At 43.6% G+C, this 23970-nt stretch overlaps 2 protein-coding genes across 6 annotated transcripts in view; both read left to right on the top strand.

Annotated features, from left to right (window-relative positions):
• Positions 1-7313, top strand: part of gtf3c3 (general transcription factor IIIC, polypeptide 3) — a 34971-nt gene extending 27658 nt beyond the window's left edge. For both annotated transcript variants that reach the window (XM_061904722.1, XM_061904721.1), the window contains exons 14-19: positions 1183-1408; positions 1473-1527; positions 1620-1755; positions 1835-1959; positions 2026-2178; positions 7022-7313. In XM_061904722.1, coding sequence (XP_061760706.1) covers positions 1183-1408; positions 1473-1527; positions 1620-1755; positions 1835-1959; positions 2026-2178; positions 7022-7144 — 818 coding nt within the window. In that variant the 3' untranslated portion in view covers positions 7145-7313. The remainder of the gene's footprint in view (positions 1-1182; positions 1409-1472; positions 1528-1619; positions 1756-1834; positions 1960-2025; positions 2179-7021) is intronic.
• A 5549-nt stretch (positions 7314-12862) lies between these two features.
• Positions 12863-23970, top strand: part of hecw2b (HECT, C2 and WW domain containing E3 ubiquitin protein ligase 2b) — a 119151-nt gene continuing 108043 nt past the window's right edge. For 3 of the 4 annotated variants that reach the window (XM_061904719.1, XM_061904720.1, XM_061904717.1), the window contains exon 1: positions 12863-13350. The gene's annotated coding sequence lies outside the window, so the exon portion shown is untranslated. The remainder of the gene's footprint in view (positions 13351-23970) is intronic. The other variant, XM_061904718.1, reaches the window with a different exon arrangement.

Genomic DNA, 23970 nt, shown 5'->3' with positions numbered 1-23970 from the left:
AGAAAACTTTTTTTTGACTTAATTTATGAATTTGGGGTTGTAAATGCTGAATTGTTAATCAATCGATCAATCAATCAAAGTTTACTTATACAGCCCTAAATCACAAATGTCTCAAAGGGCTGCACAAGCCACGCCGACATCCTCGGCTCAGGTCCCACATTAATGTGCGGTGATCCACTGTACTATCCAGCATTTAATTTCTACCAACCGGGGCGGTTTAGCTCGGTTGGTAGAGTGGCCGTGCCGGCAACTTGAGGGTTGCAGGTTCGAGTCCCGCTTCCGCCATCCTAGTCACTGCCGTTGTGTCCTTGGGCAAGACACTTTACCCACCTGCTCCCAGTGCCACCCACACTGGTTTGAATGTAACTTAGATATTGGGTTTCACTATGTAAAGCGCTTTGAGTCACTAGAGAAAAAGCGCTTTATAAATATAATTCACTTCACTTATATCAATATCGAGCAATAACGAGATATGCAGCATCTCCCCTGTGCTTTCTTTTTTGCCAAGATTCTTGTTGGTGGTCTTGTTGTCCATTACAGTCTTGTGTGGGTCTACAATATTGTCCTTTAAGTCCTTTGTAGCTGAGATAGGCACCAGCGTCCCCCGCGACCCAAAAGGGAATAAGCGGTAGAAAATGGATGGATGGAAGTCCTTTGACAGCTCTTTGGTCTTGCCCACGGTCTTTGTAATAGTAGAGAATTATTGTGTGACATTTGTATTTTAGCAACTAAAGGAGTTGAGGTTAGGAGTACTTTCCTGAAGGGATAGGACTCATTTGTGTTTCAAATAAATAAATAAATGGGTTGTACTTGTATAGCGCATTTCTACCTTCAAGGTACTCAAAGCGCTTTGACACTACTTCCACATTTACCCATTCACACACACATTCACACACTGATGGAGGGAGCTGCCATGCAAGGCGCTAACCAGCACCCATCAGGAGCAAGGGTGAAGTGTCTTGCTCAGGACACAACGGACGTGACGAGGTTGGAACTAGGTGGGGATTGAACCAGGGACCCTCGGGTTGTGCATGGCCACTCTTCCACTGCGCCACACCGTCCCTATTTCATGAACACATAACCGCTCTGTTTGCTGCTTTGTATTAGGATCAAATACAGGTTAATATATGATACTATTGAATAGTATAATCCTTTTAGTGATGACCTTTCTGTTTCTGTTAGGTAAAACCAAAGTCCTGTCCAAAGAAGACTGGTGGCAATTGCTGCTGAGCTGTGTCCTTACCATGTGCGACGTGCAGCGCTACGCAGAGGCCGAGCTGATGGTCGACTCCGCCATGGAGTTCTATTCTTTCTACGACATCAAGATCAGGCGGAAGGAGCTGGAGTTTCTCGGGCTGTCGGCCAGCATCCTGGATCGCAACTTCTACAAGGCCTACAACTACATCAGGTATGAGGCTTTACGTAGTACATTCATCAAATTACTTTGTCATTTGTTTTACTTCCTTCGCCAGATTGATGCTGATGGAAAATGTGGATCAGCCTCAGCTTTGGAATATATTCAACCAAGTAAGCAGACACATCTCTTTGACATAAATGTATTTTTATTATACATGAATTACAAGGCTCTACAGCACAGCTGTGATGCTTGTTTCCCTCAGCTGACAATAGCCTCCCACCACCAACGTCATCATCGCTTTTGTCTGCGTCTACTGTTGAAACATCCTGACAACCGTGCCCTGTGTGTCCTCTGCGGGCACAACGCCATGGTGTCAGGCAGCTTCAAACACGCCCTGGGTACCTCTCTAACCTTTGCCTAATGACAATGGTTAGCAATGTCCCAACGCAAAGAAGACGTTGTGTTATTTGTCCACAGGTCAGTATGTTCAGGCCTTCCAAACTCAGCCCGACAACCCACTTTTCAACCTGTTTGTGGGCCTCACCGTCTTCCACATGGCGTCACAGAAGTATGTCGCAAAGAGGCACACGCTTATGGTGCAGGTATGTTGTACTTTTAAACATCTTACCCTCTACTAGTGTTGTTGCAAACATAACACTGTTTTGTAGGGTTTCGCTTTCCTGTGGCGTTACGTGGATCTGCGTGGGGAGTGTCAGGAGAGCATGTACAACTTGGGCAGAGCATTGCATCAGATGGGCCTTACACATTTAGCCATCCATTACTACCAAAAGGCTCTTCAACTGCCTGCACAGAAACTAGAGGTGAGTGAACACAATTTTACACCTGGTTCTACTGTTAGTTTCGCAATGGTATTAGGTCAACTCAGATCTGGTTTATGAGTCCATCACTATCGCTGCATAGGTTACATTACATGACACATTGTGAGCTGCCCGTGAATTTAAAAGGAACATGACACAATTAACAATCAACAAGAAAACTAACTTGGAATTTTATTTTATTGTTCTTATTTATTTATTTTGCCAAGATGGCAGCACGTGTGGATGCTATGAATGTGGGTGTGAATGTTGTCCGTCTATCTGTGTTGGCCTTGCGATGAGGCGGCGACTTGTCCACCCAGATGCAGCTGGGATAGGCTCCAACCCCCCGCGACCCAGAGAGGGACAAGCGGTAGAAAATGGATGGATGGATTTGTGTGTTGCATGGAAATTACAAGCGAGTGTCATTAGGTTTACCACATCCAGGACGACATCGCTAGATCTCCAGCCTCAGAGTGGTTTGTCCTTAGACAGAGAGCAATAAAGCAAGGCTAGGTGTTACCTCAAGAGAGGCATCAAGGCAGCAAAAGTGGAGTATAGAAGGAAAGTGGAGGCGCACCTGGACAACACAGACTGATGACAGGTGGGGCAGCGCCTCCCACACCTGACGAGTTACTCAACTTGCAACTCCCAGCCAACAACACGGAAGACTCGCCAGGGGACGAACTCGCTAGCGGAAGAACTCAATCATTTCTTTGCGTGTTTCAAGTCAGCTCTCCCACCTTCCACTCATCAACTGCTCGCCCTCCAAGAACACCAGGTGAGGCAAGTTTTGAAGGCTATAAAGCGGCTGGGTCAGTTGGCATACGGGGAAAGGTGATGCGGGACTGTACAGACCAGGAGTTCTGACAGAGGTCCTCAATTCTTCCCTGGCACAAGCCCAAATCCAGCCCCTGTCTTAAGGAAGCAACTGCCATCCAAGTCCCCAAGCCATAAAAGACCAGTGGTACTGACGGCTGTTGTTGTCCAAAATATTGAAACCTGCCTCCCCCAGAACTTTGATCCACATCAGTTTACCTACAGGCCAAACCCGTCTACAGAGGACGCCATTGCCACTGCTATTCACTCAGCTGTGGAACATCTGGAACTGCCGGACACCTATTGCAGGATGCTGCTCGTCAACTGCAGCTCCAATACCAGCATCCCTGACATCCTGGTGGAGAGGCTGAGCTTTGTGGGTCTACCACGCCCCCCGCAACCCCCCAATCTGTTCCTGGAATAAAAATACATGAGCTAGTGCGCGAAGTACAGAAATTCCGGCTGGATATCACTTCCACGCGCAGCAAGGGATCTGGAACCAGTTCTCTCGAGAGGGGCTGGACTCTCTTCCACACTGGCGTTGCACGCAGTGAGAGGCAACGGGCTGAGGTAGCAATTTTTGTTGCCCCCCGGCTCAAAGCCTGCACGTTGGAGTTCAACCCAGTGGACGAGAGGGTAGTTTCCCTCCGCATTCAGAGTACCCACCCTTTTTGGATACACTCGAGGGAGTACTGGAAAGTGCTCCCCCGGGTGATTCCGTTGTCTTAGTGGGGGACTTCAACGCTCATGTTGGGAATGACAGTGAAACCTGGAGAGGCGTGCTTGAGAAGAATGGCTGCCCGGATCTGAACCCGAGCGGAGTTTTATTATTGGACTTTTGTCTAGTCACAGATTGTCCATAACAAACACCATGTTCAAACATAAGGGTGTCCATATTTGCACTTGGCACCAGGACACCCTCGGCCGCAGTTCCATGATCAACTTTGTAGTCGTGTCATCGGATTTGCGGCCTCATGTTTTGGACACTTGGGTGAAGAGAGGGGCGGAGCTTTCTACCGATCAGCACCAGGTGATGAGTTGGCTGCAATGGTGGGGGAGGATGCCGGGTAGACCTGGCAGGCCCAAACGCATTGTGAGGGTCTGCTAGGAACGTCTGGCAGAGTCTCCTGTCAGAGAGAATTTAAATTCCTACGAGGGAGGTGTGGACATTCAGTCCGAGTGGACCATGTTCCGCACCTCTATTGTCAAGCTGACTGATTGGAGCTCTGGCCGCAAGGTAGTTGGTGCCTGTCGTGGCAGTAATCCTAGAACACGTTGGTGGACACCGGCGGTGAGGGATGCCGTCAAGCTGAAGAAAGAGTCCTATCGGGTTCTTTTGGCTCATAGGACTCCGGAGGAAGCGGAAAGGTACCGACATGCCAAGCGTTGTGCGGCTTCAGCAGTCGCGGAGGCAAAAACTCGGACATGGGAGGAGTTCGGAGAAGCCATGGAAAACGACTTCCGGACAGCTTTGAAGCGATTCTGGACCACTATCCGCCGCCTCAGGAAGGGGAAGCAGTGCTCTGTCAACATCGTGTATGGTGAGGATGGTGTTCTGCTGACCTCGACTCCGGATGTTGTGGATCGGTTGAGGGAATACTTCGAAGGGCTCTCCTATTTCTGGGGCTAAGGTTGCTGAGGTAGTTAAAAAGCTCCTCGGTGTCAAGGCCCGGGGGTGAATGAGATCTGCCCCGAGTTCCTTAAGGCTCTGGGGGCTTTGGGTCTGTCTTGGTTGACAAGACTCTGCAGGATCGCGTGGACATCGGGGACGGTGCCTCTGGCTTGGCAGACCGGGGTGGTGGTTCCTCTCTTTAGGAAGGGGAACCGGAGGGTGTGTTTCAAATATCGTTTGGATCACACTCCTCAGCCTTCCCGGTAAGGTCTATTCAGGTGTAATGGGGAGGAGGCTAAGCCGGTTAGTCGAACCTCAGATTCAGGAGGAACAGTGTGGTTTTCGTCCTGGTCGTGGAACTGTGGACCAGCTCTATACTCTCGGCAGGGTCCTTGAGGGTGCATGGGAGTTTCCCCAACCAGTCTGCATGTGCTTTGTGGACTTGGAGAAGGCATTCTACCCTGTCCCTCAGGAAGTCCTGTGGAGAGTGCTCAGAGAGTGTGGGGTATCGGACTGTCTGATTGTGGCGGTCCACTCCCTGTACGATCAGTGTCAGAGGGATCCTCCAGGAGGAGCTGGACGAAGTGGCTGGGGAGAGGAAAGTCTGGGCTTCTCTGCTTAGGCTGCTGCCCCCGCGACCCAACCTCTGATAAGCGTAGGAAGATGGATGGACGGATGCAACCTGTGTAATAACCAAACTGTAGCGACATTGTTATTGTAAGGGCGAACACTGAGGAACTTTTTTTCTAGCGTATTAACACATTGGTCGTATTAGCCATAGAAGCTAACTACGGAAAGAGATAAGTTTGCTTCTATGTTAGCGCGAAGTGCATTTGAATTTGTAATGCCCAACACAATGTGATAAGACACAAATGTGTACTGACTGAAAAACAAACTACAACATGGCTGACGGGTAGAAGACGCAGTTGAAGTGGAGGCACTTAAACAAAAACAAAACTGCACATCCTTAAGAGATGGTACGAAAACTTTTTGAAAATGGTCTGTAAAACATAATCCGTGCAAAGTTTTGGCAAAAAAACTATTACATGTTAAGTAGGCCACAAGGAAGTGTTTAATGTAGAAAAAGCTGATGTGTACCTCCTGAAGCCCTAATCCCATAAATGTAGTTGTTGTTTTGTGATCCTTTTTCATCTGACACCTGTTATTAATGACTGAGGACACCCTAAAAAGTACAGCGTAGAACGAAACATCTTAAAGGGGAACATTATCACAAGTTCAAAAGGGTTAAAAACAATAAAAATCAGTTCCTAGTGGCTTGTTGTATTTTTTGAAATTTTTTTCAAAATTTTACCGGTCTCGGAATATCCCTAAATAAAGCTTTAAAGTGCCTTATTTTCGGCTCTCTGCGAAGACACTGGCCATTTCCCTGTGACGTCACACAGTGCTGCCAATGTAAACAAACAATGGGAATACCACAGCAAGATATAGTGACATTAGCTCAGATTCAAACTCGGATTTCAGCGATTTAAGCGATTCAACAGATTACGCATGTATTGAAACAGATGGTCGGAGTATGAAAATATTGAAGAAGAAACTGAAGCTATTGAGCGAATAGCTATTGACGCTATTCATAGCCATAGCATGGCCGAATAGCTGCGTTAGCATCGCCGGTAAAATGTGCGGACCAAACGATCAGGACTTTCGCATCTTTTGACACTGGAGCAACTTAAATCCGTCGATTGGTAAGTGTTTTTTTCGCATTAAATGTGGGTGGAAGGAAACGTAATATAGTTGCAAATGCATCTGCGGGTTATCCATACATCTCTGTACCATGTCTGCTTTAGCACCGCCGGTAAATAGCATGTTAGCATCGATTAGCGTAGCATGTTAGTATCGATTAGCTGGCAGTCAACATCAACAAAACTCACCTTTGTGATTTCGTTGACTATCGTTGCAAATGCATCTGCAGGTTATCCATACATCTCTGTGCCATGTCTGCCTTAGCATCGCCGGTCAAATGTGGAGACACTCCAGCACATTCAATGGGGGTCTGGCGGCAGACACTTTCGCATCTTCGGGCCAGTGGTGCAACTTGAATCCCTCCCTGTTAGTGTTGTTACACCCTCCGGCAACACACCGACGAGGCATGATGTCTCCAAGGTTCCAAAAAATAGTCAAAAAAACGGAAAATAACAGAGCTGAGACCCGGTGTTCGTAATGTGTTGAAAATGAAAATGGTGGGTGTGTTACCTCGGCGACGTCACATTCTGACGTCATCGCTTCCAGCGCGATAAGCAGAAAGGCGTTTAATTAGCCAAAATTCACCCATTTAGAGTTCGGAAATCGGTTAAAAAAATAGATGGTCTTTTTTCTGCACCATCAAGGTATATATTGACGCTTACATAGGTCTGGTGATAATGTTCCCCTTTAATAAGAAGCCTGCTTGTTCCCCAACAGGGTATTGCTGAGGACCAAGTGGACCTGAGGAGAGAGACTGCCTTCAACCTGTCCCTCATCTACCAGGCCAGTGGCAACATTGGGATGGCCCACCAGCTCATTACCACATACTGCATCATTTGACACTGGCACAACTAATACTAATATTTTGTGTTAGTATCAGCGGTTGTGTATTACCATACAGACGTGAAGACAACAAATGGAGTAAAACCCTGTTTTTGTAAGGGAATAAAAAAAAATCAGTCACTTAAATGTTTATTAAAGTATTAGTTTTTTTTATTGTTTCAAATAATTGTTTTTATTTATCGTGACGAAATGATGGATGGACAGATTTTGTGTTGTTGCACGGATTAAGGCACTGGGGATTACTTGCCAAATCCCCACATCTCTGCTGCCCTAACCGTCTGCTAGCATCATCTTTCCTACCCGGGTCACTGCACTGCATTTAAGACAGCATCAAGTGAGGCCATGTCACCTTTTATGCAGAATGAAATGAAATAAAGGTGAATTTAAATATATTCTAATAGAATCCTCCAATGGGAAATTCAATGTATTTAACCGCATGTTGTACTTATATGTTTGATCAGAATGAGTGATGGCATGTAAAGGATGCCACTGAGCCCAGGTGACAGTCCACTGCTGGGATTTGGCATCTTCCAGGGCTCTCATAAGTGGAACCAGCAGAGGGCGGTGTCCCAGAGTCCAATATGGTTCTGATGATGATGGAGGATGATGTCATCAAGGAGGGTAAGATAATAGCTTGGCAGATTTTCACAGGAACTACTTCAATAAGATAATGGAAATGAACGGAAGGTGCGAGGTAGGCTTAGAGTTGAACACGTCTTCAGGCTGAGGGTTGGGTAGACTTAGACTTGACTTAATTTTTATTGTCATTCAAATTTGAACTTTACAGTACAGATAAGAATGAAATGTTGTTGCATTGGCTCTTGGTAGTGCAGCATGAAATAGCAATAAGATGCAGATATAATTAAAGAGATAACTGTACGGATAAATAAATTGCACTTTTTGCATATGTGTCCATTAAAGATGCGCAGTTTGCAGTCTCATCCGCGGAGTCCAGGGTGGCATGGCGTAGTGGGTAGAGCGGCCGTGCCAGAAACCTGAGGGTTGCAGCTTCGCTTCCCACCTATTGACATCCAAATCGCTGCCGTTGTGTCCTTGGGCAGGACACTTCACCCTTGCCCCCCTGAATGAAGAATGAATGATTGGTGGTGGTCGGAGGGGTCCGTAGGCGCAAACTGGCAGCCATGCTTCCGTCAGTCTACCCCAGGGCAACTCTGGCTACAGATGTAGCTTACCACCACCAGGTGTTAATGAATGATGGGTTCCCACTTCTCTGTGAGCGCTTTGAGTATCTAACAATAGAAAGTTTGATCATATTACGCCTATACTGGCTCATCTGCACTGGCTTCCTGTGCACTTCAGATGTGAATTTAAGGTTTTACTACTTACGTATAAAATACTACACGGTCTAGCTCCAGCCTATCTTGCCGATTGTATTGTACCATTTGTCCCGGCAAGAAATCTGCGTTCAAAGGACTCCGGCTTATTAGTGATTCCCAAAGCCCAAAAAAAGTCTGCGGGCTATAGAGCGTTTTCCGTTCGGGCTCCAGTACTCTGGAATGCCCTCCCGGTAACAGTTTGAGATGCTCACCTTAAAACTAATTTTTTTACTCTAGCCATTAAATAGACCTCCTTTTTAGACCTGTTGATCTGCCGCTTCTTTTCTTTTTCTCCTCTGTCCCCCCCCTCCCTTGTGGAGGGGGTCCGGTCCGATGGCCATGGATGAAGTACTGGCTGTTCAGAGTCGAAACCCAGGATGGACCGCTCGCCTGTGTATCGGTTGGGGACATCTCTACGCTGCTGATCCGACTCTGCTTGGGATGGTTTCCTGTAGACGGGACTCTCGCTGCTGTCTTGGATCCGCTTGAACTGAACTCTCGCGCCACTATGGATTGAACTTTCACAGCATCATGTTAGACCCGCCCGCTCGACATCCATTGCTTTCGGTCCCCTAGGGGGGGGTTGCCCACATATGAGGTCCTCTCCAAGGTTCTCATATTCATCATTGTCACTGGCGTCCCACTGGGTGTGAGTTTTCCTTGCCCTTATGTGGGTTCTTCCGAGGATGTCGTAGTCGTAGTCGTAGTGGTTTGTACAGTCGTTTGAGACATTTGTGATTTAGGGCTATATAAATAAACATTGATTGATTGATTGATTGAAAAGTGCGATATAAATCTAATCCATTATTATTATTATTATTATTACCCCGCCTTCCACTCGAATGCAGCTGAGATAGGCGACAGCGACCCCAAAAGGGACAAGTGGTAGAAAATGGATGGATGGATGCTGAAGTGCTGTACAAAAATACTGTCGCATTGAGTTGATGCGAACCCCAAGATGCAGAGAAGGCGGCAGGCATTGAGTAAGAAAACATGATTTCATTTAACACTAACACAAAACCAAAAAAAGGGTACAAACAAAAGGCGCGCACAAGGGGGAGAACAAACTTGGCTATGAACAAAAACACTTACTGTGACACGAAGGAACTATGGCATGAACAGAGTGAACAAAAGTAGACACAGCTACAACGATAAGTAGTGATGGGTCCAGCAACACCGATGCATCGGCGCATGCGTCGAGCTCATAGAGCAAAACCCTGTGTCGGTGCGCGTACCGCTTTTCGAAAGTCACGTGACCGATCATGAGCTGTTTCGTTCACGTCACCGATACGCGAACTGTGTCGCACTGATGACTGCGCGCCAAACTGTGTTTATAAGGAAGCGCTTTTGTCAAAAGGATGCTGCTGCCAACGGAATCGCCAAACTTCTGTCGTTGGTCATTTGTAATTTATCGTTGTTGGAGATCATTTCCCCCGTGTGGCAATATTTTGATCATATATCGGGAAAATAGTTTTTTTTGTTCGTTTCCTTGTCGTTTCATCCTGTTCTCTCAAAGTTTCTACTCGATCAGTTAGTAGGTGTGTAACTGTACGTGTTTTTGTGTTGTGTTCGGTACCTCTGTTGGTAGAGTGGAGGGCTGTAAATACTCATGCTGAATTCCTTAGGGCATTGGTTCAAATCCAGCCAGATGGATAACTCATTACGTTTTTACCATGAATTGAATAACGTGGACCTCGACTTAAACAAGTTGAAAAACTTATCTGGGTGTTACCATTTAGTGGTCAATTGTACGGAATATGTACTGAACTGTGCAATCTGTTAATAAAAGCTTCAATCAATCAACAGAGCGTATTCAGAGCGCATGTAAAAAAAATAAATTAATAAAAAAAAAAAAATTCCCAGTCCACAAGTATTCTCATTCACAACACGTTCTCTTAGATTTCCATGTGATACATGTTCAAATTATTTATTGTCCGTATCTAAAAAAAAAGATAAAAAATTATTTTTATTTAAATGAAGGTATGAAATAATCCTAAATGAAATACAATGACTTGGTTTATATTATTGTATATGTGGGGTTTGCATGTTCTCCCCGTGAATGCGTGGGTTCCCTCCGGGTACTCCGGCTTCCTCCCACTTCCAAAAACATGCACCTGGGGATAGGTTGATTGGCAACACTAAATTGGCCCTAGTGTGTGAATGTGAATGTGAGTGTGAATGTTGTCTGTCTATCTGTGTTGGCCCTGCGATGAGGTGGCGACTTGTCCAGGGTGTACCCCGCCTTCCGCCCGATTGTAGCTGAGATAGGCGCCAGCGCCCCCTGCGACCCCAAAAGGGAATAAGCGGTAGGAAATGGATGGATGGATACTAGGTCATAAAATCAGTGTCAGTTGAGTCGGTCCATAGGTTGCCTGTAGGGATTTTTAATGTCCAGCAGATGTCAGTATTTAGTGACACAGTATTGACACAGTATCAACACACTTTTGCAATGTGTCGAAACGATACATGACGCCTCATCAACCCATCACTAACGATAAGTAATAATGACATTGACAGGTAGTGGTGACATCGAGACGACAATAATCCAGCGGTGACTGGAGGACAAAGCAGGTTTGAATAAAGTTAAAGTACCAAAGATTGTCACACACACACGACGTGTGGCAAAATTATTCTCTGCATTTGACCCATCAGCCTTGATCACGCCCTGGGAGGTGAGGGGAGCAGTGGGCAGCAGCGGTGGCCACGCCCGGGAATCATTTTGGTGATTTAACCCCCATTTCCAACCCTTGATGCTGATTGCCAAGCAGGGAGGTATAGCGTCCCATTTTTATAGTCTTCGGTATGACTCGGCCGGGGTTTGAACTCACAACCTACCGATCTCAGGGCGGACACTCTAACCCAGTGGTCACCAACGTTTTGCCCGTAAGAACCAGATGAGTAGCCCGCTGGCCTGTTCTAAAAGTAGCTCAGTGAGCTGCCTCTATTTTTTTTAACTTTATTTATTTACTAGCAAGCTGGTCTCGCTTTGCTTGATATTTTTAATTCTAAGAGAGACAAAAATCCAAGAAAATATTTTAAAGACTTGGTCTTTACTTCTTTAAATAAATTAATTTATTATTTTACTTTATTTCTTATAACTTTCAGAAAGACAATTTTAGAGAAAAAATACAACCATAAAAATGATATTAGGATTTTTAAACACATATACCTTTTTACCTTTTAAATTCCTTCCTCTTCTTTCCTTACAATTTAAATCAATGTTCAAGTATTATTTTTTTATTGTAAAGAATAAGAATTTTTTTTAATTAAATTTTTCATTTCAGCTTCTGTTTTTTCGACAAAGAATATTTGTGAAATATTTCTTAAAACTTATTATGATTAAAATTCTAATAAAATATTTGTCTTTGTTAGAAATATAACATGTTCCTATTGTTATACATTCTAACAAAGTGCAGATTGGATTTTAACCTTTTTAAAACATGTCATCAAAATTCTAAAATGAATCTTAATCATGAAAAATTACTAATGATGTTCCATAAATTCTTTTTTTAATTTTTAAAAAAAGATTTGAATTTGCTAGTTTTTCTATTCTTTTTTTCGGTTGAATTTTAAGGAGTCGGAATATTTTTATAAAAATATTTATCTGTTTCTATATATATTTATTGTGAGAAATCATTAAAATGATCAGTGTTTCCACAAAGATAAACATCATTAATTATTAATAATATAGAGTTAAAGTTAAATTGAGCAAATTGGCTATTTCTGGCAATTTATTTAAGTGTGTATCAAACTGGTAGCCCTTTGCATTAATCAGTACCCAAGAAGTAGCTCTTGGTTTCAAAAAGGTTGGTGACCCCTGCTCTAACTACCAGGCCACTCAGTAGGCTGATTGACACCAGGTGTTGCCAGGTGCCAATCAGCCGCAGCTGAGGGGAAACAGCGCTCAGGGAGAAAAGCAGGAAATGACCAAAATAAAAGCGCTGACAGGAAACAAAGACATACACAGAGGAAAAACCAAACCGTCAGGAACAAGCCTGACAAACACATATTAAAGGAAAAGTAGGAATTTGTGGCATTGTTTTATTGCTGGAATGGATTGAAAAATGTAATAAAAAAAAATCACATAATTGTTTTCCCCATTCTGAGTTGAAAAAAAATAAAATAAAATAAAACGGTTTAAAAAGTAATATAATAAATAGCCTTAATGTTTGAAATAGCTGAACAATATGGAAGTGAAAATGATGTTAGGATCGAACAGAATCCAATTTTATTTATTTATTATTAAATACAAACGTTATGCAAAAAGTAGTTTAGTCAATAATCAATTAAGAGAGACTTAAAGGAGTACCATTTGACAACACGTGATGCACAAAGACGAGGGGGGTTGGGGGGCTGGTGAGGGCTAATATTATTATTTTGATTCTGAACTCGACCAGAACGTACTCGTAACAAAGCTCGGTCCAATTGAGAGTTCTTGAGCCGGTTTGTGATGAGTCTGCGGCGGGCTTTGATTCCACACAGCCAGCCGGGAGCAGTGCAGCGGAAACGGGGGAGGCGGATGTGGCGAGGCCCGGCCCCGATAAATAAGACATGATCCAGGCTGGCTGCACCGCGGCGAGATGGAGAGGACCTGCCATGACGACTCCCATTGTAACCTGGCACCTTTTTTAAAGGTTTTCTAACAGGGAAAACGATTCGAATTTTTTTTTTTTAGTGGACCGACGATCATATCACCGGGGGGACACCAAGCCGCGCCCGGCCGTCGGCGCGCTGAGACACGGCTTGGAAGCGGCTGACAGGTCGCTGGGCTGTGGGGCTCTCTGGAGCTCCGGCGGCCATGATTGAGCGACTCCTGCGGGGACTATTTTGTCATGCGGATTGGCCTTTAAGTCTCCCCTGGCAAAGGTGAGCGGACTTTTTGCATATTTCTGGGAATACTTCAGAAGCTTTCATGTCTATTTCAGCATATCCAGTGCTATTTATTGAGGTTTTTAATACCATCAAATAATGATGGGCTTCTCTTCACGAAATATCTAAGGCCTGCTGAGTGTCACATGTATCCATACTCTTTGCAGATAATATATATATATATATATATATATATATATATATATATATATATATATATATATATATATATATATATTGTGTGTGTTTGCGTGCAAATGCTCCCACGACTACACTGATCCCAGAATAACAACTGGGCGGTTCACATTTCCTTCCTCAGCAGCCTCACCATCATCTGCTGCTTGGGATGCTTGCCACTAAACAACATTGTTGTTTTGTTGCACCCATGCACCAAAAAGTTTTTTGTTTTTTTTTCTCCTTTCCCTTTATTATTGCAATCATTAACACGTTCATGTCAGCTCGAAGGAATACAGGCCTTGTGTCACTACTATACTATCAATCAATCATCCATCCATCTATTTTCTACCGCTTATTCGCTTTTGGGGTCGCGGGGGGGCGCTGGCTCAGCTACAATCGGGCGGAAGGCGGGGTACACCCTGGCCAAGTCGCCACCTCATCGCAGGGCCAACACAGATAGACGGACAACATTCACACTCACATTCACACACTAGGGCCAATTTAGTGTTGCCAATCAATCACTGGATCGGTTTGCAGCCGAGTGGGAAGGGACCAGAATGAGAATCAGCACGTCCAAGTCCGAGTCCATGGTTCTCGCCCGGAAAAGGGTGGAATGCCATCTCCGGGTTGGGGAGGAGACCCTGCCCCAAGTGGAGGAGTTCAAGTACCTAGGAGTCTTGTTCACGAGTGGGGGAAGAGTGGATCGTGAGATCGACAGGCGGATCGGTGCGGCGTCTTCAGTAATGCGGACGTTGTACCGATCCGTTGTGGTGAAGAAGGAGCTGAGCCGGAAGGCAAAGCTCTCAATTTACCGGTCGATCTACGTTCCCATCTTCACCTATGGTCATGAGCTTTGGGTCATGACCGAAAGGATAAGATCACGGGTACAAGCGGCCGAAATGAGTTTCCTCCGCCGTGTGGCGGGGCTCTCCCTTAGAGATAGGGTGAGAAGCTCTGTCCTCCGGGAGGAACTCAAAGTAGAGCCGCTGCTACTTCACATCGAGAGGAGCCAGATGAGGTGGTTCGGGCATCTGGTCAGGATGCCACCCGAACACCTCCCTAGGGAGGTGTTTAGGGCACGTCCAAACGGTAGGAGGCCACGGGGAAGACCAAGGACACGTTGGGAAGACTATGTCTCCCGGCTGGCCTGGGAACGCCTTGGGATCCCCCAGGAAGAGCTAGACGAAGTGGCTGGGGAGAGGGAAGTCTGGGTTTCCCTGCTTAGGCTGTTGCCCCCGCGACCCGACCTCGGATAAGCGGAAGAAGATGGATGGATGGATGGAATCAACCTATCCCCAGGTCCATGTCTTTGGAAGTGGGAGGAAGCCGGAGTACCCGGAGGGAACCCACACATTCACGGGGAGAACATGCAAACTCCACACAGAAAGATCCCGAGCCTGGATTTGAACCCAGGACTGCAGGACCTTCGTATTGGGAGGCAGACGCACTAACCCCTCTGCCACCGTGAAGCCCATCAATCAATCAATCAATGTTTATTTATATAGCCCTAGATCACAAGTGTCTCAAAGGGCTGCACAAACCACAACGACATGCTCGGTAGAGCCCACATAAGGGCAAGGAAAAACTCACCCCAGTGGGGCGTCGACAATGATGACTATGAGAAACCTTGGAGAGGACCGCATATGTGGGCAACCCCCCTGCCCCTAGGGCACCGAAAGCAATGGATGTCGAGCGGATCTAACATGATATTGTGAAAGTCCAATCCATAGTGGATCTAATATAACCGTGAGAATCCAGTCCAAAGTGGATCCAATATAGTAGCGAGAGTCCCGTCCTAAGTGGAGCCAGCAGAAAACCATCCCAAGCGGAGGCGGATCAGCAGCACAGAGATGTCCCCAACCAATACACAGGCGAGCGGTCCATCCTGGGTCCCGACTCTGTACAGCCTGTACTTCATCCATGGCCACCGGACCGGACTCCTTCCACAAGGGAGGGGGGGGGACATGGGAGAAAAAGAAAATAAACGGTAGATCAACTGGTCTAAAAAGGGGGTCTATTTAAAGGCTAGAGTATACAAATGAGTTTTAAGGTGAGACTTAAATGCTTCTACTGAGGTAACATCTCCAACTGTTACCAGGAGGGCATTCCAGAGTACTGGAGCCCGAATAGAAAACGCTCTATAGCCCGCAGACTTTTTTGGGGGCCTCTGGGAGTCACTAATAAGCCGGAGTCATTTGAACGCAGATTTCTTGCCGGGACAGATGGTACAATACAATCGGCAAGATAGGCTGGAGATAGACCGTGTAGTATTTTATTATATGATATTTATTATACTACCACACTCATGTAATACACAAGCAACATGTATCATTTAGTTAATGAGTCGTAACATAAATTACATGGTTTATTAGTTGCCGACATGCTAAACAATTTACATCACATGGTTGCATTTGCACAATTTAAAGGGACACGTGGTAGAAAATGGATGAATGGGAAGGGTAACTGCATTTTATGGAATTTGCATATCAGTCACAATCATACTTGCCACCCTCCCGGATTTTCCGAGAGACTCCCGGAATTCAGCGCCTCTCCTGAAAACCTCCCGAAATTCAGGCGTAGCCGGAGGCCACACCCCCTCCAGCTCCATGCGGACCTGAGTGAGGACAGCCTGTTTTCACGTCCGCTTTCCCACAATATAAATAGTTTTAACTGTATAATGATCGAGGGCGAGTTCTTGGTTTCTTATGTGGGTTTATTGTTAGGCAGTTTCACTTTAGTCCTCCTAGCGCGGTAACACACAACAACAGCAGTCATGTTTTGTTCTACCGTAAAGCAGTTTGTCGGCTGTAATCAGCAATGTTGTGACACCCTTAAACAGGACAATACTGCCATCTACTGTACATGCATTTGTGACAATAACATCTACGGCAGGGGTCACCAACCTTTTTGAAACAAAGAGCTACTTCTTGGGTACTGATTAATGCAAAGGGCTACCAGTTTGATACACACTTAAATAAATTGCCAGAAATAGCCAATTTGCTCAATTTACCTTTAACTCTATGTTATTATTAATAATTAATGATATTTATCTTTGTGGAAACACTGATCTTCCTAATGATTTCTCACAATAAATATATATTTTTGATGTCATGTTTTAAATAGTTTAAAATCCAATCTGCACTTTTTTAGCTGTAAATATACTCCTACCCTCTTAACCATGCCCCTCGCCGATTACGCCCCCCACCTCCCGAAATCGGAGGTCTCAAGGTTGGCAAGTATGGTCTCAATCCTTATATAATACAAGATCAAGTACCGTATTTTCCGGACTATAAGTCGCACTTAAAATTATTTTATTCTTCTCAAAACTCGGCAGTCCGTCTTATAGCCCGGTGCGCCTAATGTACGGAGTAATTCTGGTTTTGCTTACTGACCTCAAAGCAATTTTATTTGGTACATGGTGTAATGATAATTGTGACCAGTAGATGGCAGTCACACATAATAGATACACGTAGACTGAACTATGATGGCAATATGACTCTAGTAAACAACACCAACATTTTACATGTTCCATTGAAAATATAGAACATTACACAAGGCGATCAAAAATCTATGAAAATGTTTTAGTACGACTTTGGTAAGCTATGAAGCCGCACGGCTTGATGGATTGTACTGTGCTTCAAACATACGAGTATACTTATGGTGTGTGTATAAGGTAAGACATATTATCTGAGGTTTCGTTTCACAGTATTATACAAAAACAACTTTTCTTACCTTCTGGTACCTGCTGATCTATATTTGGGATCTGCATAAATCCTGAAAAATTGCGCGCGTCCGCCTTTGTAGTCCGTAGCAACAACGTAGTCTATATGCTTTTTCTTTTTATGTATCTTCTTGGTATGGGAAATTCATCCTCCACTGTTACCATTTCTAATATAAAGTAGTGTAAAGTTCTTACTTATATCTGTCAGTAAACTCTCCATGAAAGCTCTAAAACATACCGGTGTAGTGAGTTTACATTATTCATCCAAGGAACTTTAGTTATTAGAGAGTTCCGGTCGGATGGTTTGTATGTGTACCACCGGTGGTACACATACCACAGTGTGAGAATCAATGTATTAAAGTGTTACCACGCACAAATCCAAACACATTTCTTTGTTACATAGCAATCTACTGATTGGAATTGATCCCACGCCCCCGGTGGAAGAGGTGTTAGTGCGTCTGGTTCAATCCCGGGCTCGGGATCTTTCTGTGTGGAGTTTGCATGTCCTCCCCGTGAATGCGTGGGTTCCCTCCGGGTACTCCGGCTTCCTCCCACTTCCAAAGACATGCACCTGGGGATAGGTTTGATTGGCAACACTGAATTGGCCCTAGTGTGTGAATGTTGTCTGTTTATCTGTGTTGGCCCTGCAATGAGGTGACGACTTGTCCAGGGTGTACACCGCCTTCTGCCTGATTGTAGCTGAGATAGGCACCAGCGCCCCCGAAAAAGGTCATAAGCGGTAGAAAAATGGATGGATGGATGGATATTTAAAGTAGCCATGTGACTGAGAACTGGGTAATTGTCCAAAGGTCTGAGGAGTAAATGTTGGCACGTTTTTATGTGAACTGTTACCGAGCAACACTTCTTTGTGTCGCTAATGAAATGTACGTAGGAAAGCTATGGAGTTGGCGTGAGGCATCGCACATTTCCACGTTAACGTCAGTCTCGATACATCTCAACTTTGAGGTGAAAAAGGGTTTTGTGCGTACGCAGGCTTGTAACATGAGGCCCGCGGTCTTACTTGCCAGCATTAGCTTAAAGCTACAGATCCACATAACTTTGTTTTTCAAAACTATAGCAAGAGAGAAAGTGAGCATGAAGGACAGTGCTGAGAAGCGGATGATATTCGGTGAATCTAAGAAATAAATGATCAGAAACATGGCTGAAGTGTGTAAACTATTTGGCAAAGCACTGCTAGCCTGCACCATATTGAAGCAGAAGGTCAGCTAAGGATGTTTTAAAATAATATCTACATCAGTGGTTCTCAAATGGGGGTACGCGTACCCCTGGGGGTACTTGAAGGTATGCCAAGGGGTACGTGAGATTTAAAAAAAATATATTCTAAAAATAGCAACAATTCAAAAATCCTTTATAAATATATTTATTGAATAATACAAAATATGAATGTAAGTTCATAAACTGTGAAAAGAAATGCAACAATGCAATATTCAGTGTTGACAGCTAGATGTTAAAGATTTCTTTTTTTGTGAAGAAATGTTTAGAATTAAGTTCATGAATCCAGATGGATCTCTATTACAATCCCCAAAGAGGGCACTTTAAGTTGATGATTACTTCTATGTGTAGAAATCTTTATTTATAATTGAAGCACTTGTTTATTTTTCAATAATTTTTTTGTTATTTTTATATCTTTTTTTCCAAATAGTTCACGAAAGACCACTACAATTGAGCACTATTTTGCACTGTTTTACAATTTAATAAATCAGAAACTGATGACATAGTGCTGTATTTTACTTCTTTATCTCTATTTTTCGACCAAAAATGCTTTGCTCTGATTAGGGGGTACTTGAATTAAAAAAATGTTCACAGGGGGGTACATCACTGAAAAAAGGTTGAGAACCACTGATCTATACAGTGAACCCCCCCCCAATTATATTACATTGTTTACATCTATTCATACATTTTATTACTTTCATTTATTCTCTTGAAAAAAAACAACAATCATTTTTAAGGTGTGGCGGTCATATCTATAGTGGCGACTTTTATTTTATTTTGTAGTGGCTTCCTTGTTCATTAACGGAATCCGGTCTACTTCCTTTGGGCGGTATAGCTCGGTTGGTAGAGTGGCCGTGCCAGCAACTTGATGGTTGCAGGTTCGATTCCCGCTTCCACCATCCTAGTCACTGCCGTTGTGTCCTTGGGCAAGACACTTTACCCACCTGCTCCCAGTGCCACCCACACTGGTTTAAATGTAACTTAGATATTGGGTTTCACTATGTAAAGCGCTTTGAGTCACTAGAGAAAAGCGCTATATAAATATAATTCACTTCACTTCACTTTTCATGTGCATGCAAGTGATGTCGAAGTCACTTTGGGGGCCACATTGGGGGCCTGTGCACCGTTTATACAGGAGTCTGAGAAAGATCATAACAACTTGCAGTGTACTTAGTCAGCTGGAAAAATGTGATTAAAAACAAATCAGATTGTGGCCACTTTGGCCTGCAGCAGAAACTTAGTCATCATTAGGTACCCAGAATATGATTTGAATCTAACCTTTTCTAATGTGACTGCGGTTTGAATGGCAATGTGACCTCAATGTGAAATCTTTGAGCGAGCTACGTCATTTGAGTGCGCAGCACAATCACTTTCCTTTTTGCAGTTCTCTTCTTCCTCCTTCTGCAGTTGTTTTCCATCATTTGCCTACTTCCTCTACACAACACGGCACAAACCCCCTAGTCCGCCGTTCTGTCGTGTCCATGTTTTCTTTCGTATTTGCGACTTCCTCATTTGCGGAATTCGATGTTCTGTAAAAATGAGCCGCTTTATCGAAAAAATGTACCAGTGGTGTCTATCGATTTATGCTGCTGCTGTTTCGAAGCGCCGATTTAGATAAAAAAATTAAATATATAATAACATAATCACTTACTTTTAGCATTAGTGATGAGTCAACTCTTGATCTATCAGAGGAAGCTCATTTCAACAGATCGACTTCCGGTCAACCTCTTTTGTTTACACTTTATCGAACTACGCAGGTAAATGACATTTGAGCCACATTGAGGGCTGTGTGTGTTTAAACTGTAGTCTTATAAAGATCACATTTTACTTGCAGTGCAAACAATGAGCTACAAAAAAATTTGATTTACAAAAAATCAGATTTGAGGCACTTTGGCCTGCAGTGTAAACGTAGTCGAAGATGTGGACATTTATTTGTTCCTTTCAGCCTCCTTCACTGTCTCAGAAATGCCACCTTCTTTTTTTGTTGGTGAACTTTATGATGAAGACAGGAAGAAATGTATGTATGGATTTTGCTGATACCAACATCAACCCCCTTGTTATCAAATTTTTCCTGTCAAAAGCAAAATTACCATGTTCTCCTCTGTTATCAGCTGCCCTCGTATAAGGCCTGCGTGTAATTTGGAGCCCAGTCACAATCATATTAGCTTATGTTAGCCACAGTTAGCTTGTCATGCTAGCAATTACCTGCTTGTCATGCTAGCAATTACCAGTTTTGGTGAAAAAACAACAACACCCATTTGTGCTTTTTTCACTGAAGATCAGTGTTGGGACGAACGCGTTACAAAGTAACGGGTTAGTCCCAACACGAAATAACAGCGTAACTGTAACGCCGTTATTTTCGGCGGTAACAATTAGTCTAACGCGTAATTTTTTTAAGTTCAGTTACTCAGTTACCGTTACTACATGATGCGTTACTGCGTTATTTTACGTTATTTTTTTATATAGTATTGGCTAGAAACTGAGAAGATCTGAGTGCGTTTTATTGGAGAGTTGCGGTGTTGTCCTTCTGATTATTCCTGTATCACAAGAGAAGAGGCGCGCTATGCGCTGTGTGTGTGTGTGTGTGTGTGTGTGTGTGTGTGTGTGTGTGTGTGTGTGTGTGTGTGTGTGTGTGTGTGTGTGTGTGTGTGTGTGTGTCTGTCTCCTTTTCTGTGTTTACTAACAAGACTTCATGTCGGAGGCGTAGCCGAGTTTCTTACCATGGAGATATTCTCAATACTTTTCTTTTGTCGAGCACAAAGAAAAGGACATTTTAGTTAAATGTAAGTTGTGTCTTGGATCAAGGATCCCATCTACTGCCCAAAACAGCAATTTAAATCTGCTGAAACAGGTACAAACGCAACATGCTTCGACAAAGCTAGTAAAGAGAGATACACTTCACCTAAAGATTTTAACGGAGGGACTGCTAGCCAGGACAACATTAATAGAGCCATTGCAGCGTATGTGCTAGAAGACATGCAGGCTATTTCTACAGTGGAGTCACCCGCTTTCAAGCAGCTAATCAGCATGATAGCCGGCGTCAAACGGCAAATGGCACGAAAATTTTCCAAGTTCCTGGACACAGTGGACAGTTAGCACATAAAAACGGAAAGCAAGCTAAAGAAGACACTCCAAACTCTGCCTCTGCTTATCATTCAGCACTGAAGATACACACACTCTGTCATTTCTCTTATATACTCTTTCATTTTAGACTTCTACAGTGTTTGATTATTACATCACTCTAAATGTATAGACTATGAAGTTCACAAATATAAAGAGGAATCCTAGTGAGCCAGGCCAAACTTTCATTTTCTCTAAACTAATACTTGGGAAATGCGTAGAGTGTTCTGGGCTTCACTAAAGACATGATTTTATTTCACAATTCCTTGAGAGACAAAAAACGCCTGGTTAGGCATGTGTATAGAAGTATGTGTGCTGTATATAGTGACATGACATATAATCATGTCATGTGTGCCTTCCTTGGGTAAAGCCAGGTTTACAGCTATGTTGTGACATGTTGTTATTATGCGGTTTGTTACTTATGTCTGTTATGTTGCAGCTATTTAAAATAGTTTTTTCAATTTGTTCTGTCTGAAAGGAAATTGTCCCTTTGAAACATATCTTTGTCTTTGTATGTTGTACAACCCCCGTTTCCATATGAGTTGGGAAATTGTGTTGGTTGTAAATATAAACGGAATACAATGATTTGCAAATCCTTTTCAACCCATATTCAGTTGAATGCACTACAAAGACAAGATATTTGATGTTCAAACTCCATCCATCCATCCATTTTCTACCGCTTATTCCCTTTTGGGGTCGCGGGGGGCGCTGGCGCCTATCTCAGCTACAATCGGGCGGAAGGCGGGGTACACCCTGGACAAGTCGCCACCTCATCGCAGGGCCAACACAGATAGACAACATTCACACTCACATTCAAACACTAGGGCCAATTTACTCCGGCTTCCTCCCACTTCCAAAAACATGTACCTGGGGATAGGTTGATGTTCAAACTCATAAACTTTTTTTTTTTTGCAAATAATAATTAACTTAGAATTTCATGGCTGCAACACGTGCCAAAGTAGTTGGGAAAGGGCATGTTCACCACTGTGTTAACATCGCATTTTCTTTTAACAACACTCAATAAACGTTTGGGAACTGAGGAAACTAATTGTTGAAGCTGTGAAAGTGGAATTCTTTCCCATTCTGTTTTTATGTAGAGCTTCAGTTGTTCAACAGTCCGGGGTCTCCGCTGTCGTATTTTATGCTTCATAATGCGCCACACATTTTCAATGGGAGACAGGTCTGGACTGCAGGCGGGCAAAGAAAGTACCCGCACTCTTTTTTTACGAAACCCCGCTGTTTTAACACATGCTGAATGTGGCTTGGCATTGTCTTGCTGAAATAAGCAGAGGCGTCCATGAAATAGACAGCACTTAGATGGCAGCATATGTTGTTCCAAAACCTGTATGTTCCTTTCAGCATTAATGGTGCCTTCACAGATGTGTAAGTTACCCATGCCTTGGGCACTAATGCACCCCCATACCATCACAGATGCTGGCTTTTGAACTTTGTGTCGATAACAGTCTGGATGGTTCGCTTCCCCTTTGATCCGGATGAGGCAATATCGAATATTTCCAAAAACAATTTGAAATGTGGACTCGTCAGACCACAGAACACTTTTCCACTTTGCATCAGTCCATCTTAGATGATGTCGGGGGTTTCTGGAGGTTGCTGATAAATGGCTTTCGCTATGCATGGTAGAGCTTTAACTTGCACTTACAGATGTAGCGACAAACTGTATTTAGTGACAGTGGTTTTCTGAAGTGTTCCTGAGCCCATGTGGTGATATCCTTTAGAGATTGATGTCGGTTTTTGATACAGTGCCGTCTGAGGGATCGAAGGTCACGGTCATTCAATGTTAGTTTCCGGCCATGCCGCTTACGAGGAGTGATTTTTCCAGATTCTCTGAACCTTTTGATGATATTATGGACCGTAGATATTGATATCCCTAAACTTCTTGCAATCGTACCTTGAGAAACGTTGTTTTTAAACTGTTTTACTATTTTCTCACGCAGTTATGGACAAAGGGGTGTACCTCACCCCATCCTTTTTTGTGAAAGACTGAGCATTTTTTGGGAAGCTGTTTTTATACCCAATCATGGCACCTACCTGTTCCCAATTAACCTGCACACCTTTGGGATGTTCCAAATAAGTGTTTGATGAGCATTCCTCAACTTTATCAGTATTTATTGCCACCTTTCCCAACTTTTTTGTCACGTGTTGCTGGCTTCAAATTCTAAGGTTAATGATTATTTGCAAAAAAAAAAATGTTTATCAGTTTGAACATCAAATATGTTGTCTTTGTAGCATATTCATACAGTTTTAATTTTCCTCAAGGAACTCTCATGAAGGAATCAATAAAGTACTATCTATCTATCTATCTATCTATTCAATTGAATATGGGTTGGAAATGATTTGAAAATCAT

Source organism: Nerophis ophidion, linkage group LG06 (genome assembly GCF_033978795.1).
Source record: "Nerophis ophidion isolate RoL-2023_Sa linkage group LG06, RoL_Noph_v1.0, whole genome shotgun sequence".
Lineage (NCBI taxonomy): Eukaryota > Metazoa > Chordata > Actinopteri > Syngnathiformes > Syngnathidae > Nerophis > Nerophis ophidion.
The sequence above is the reverse complement of the archived record's forward strand: the minus strand, read 5'-3'. Positions and strand labels throughout refer to the sequence as shown.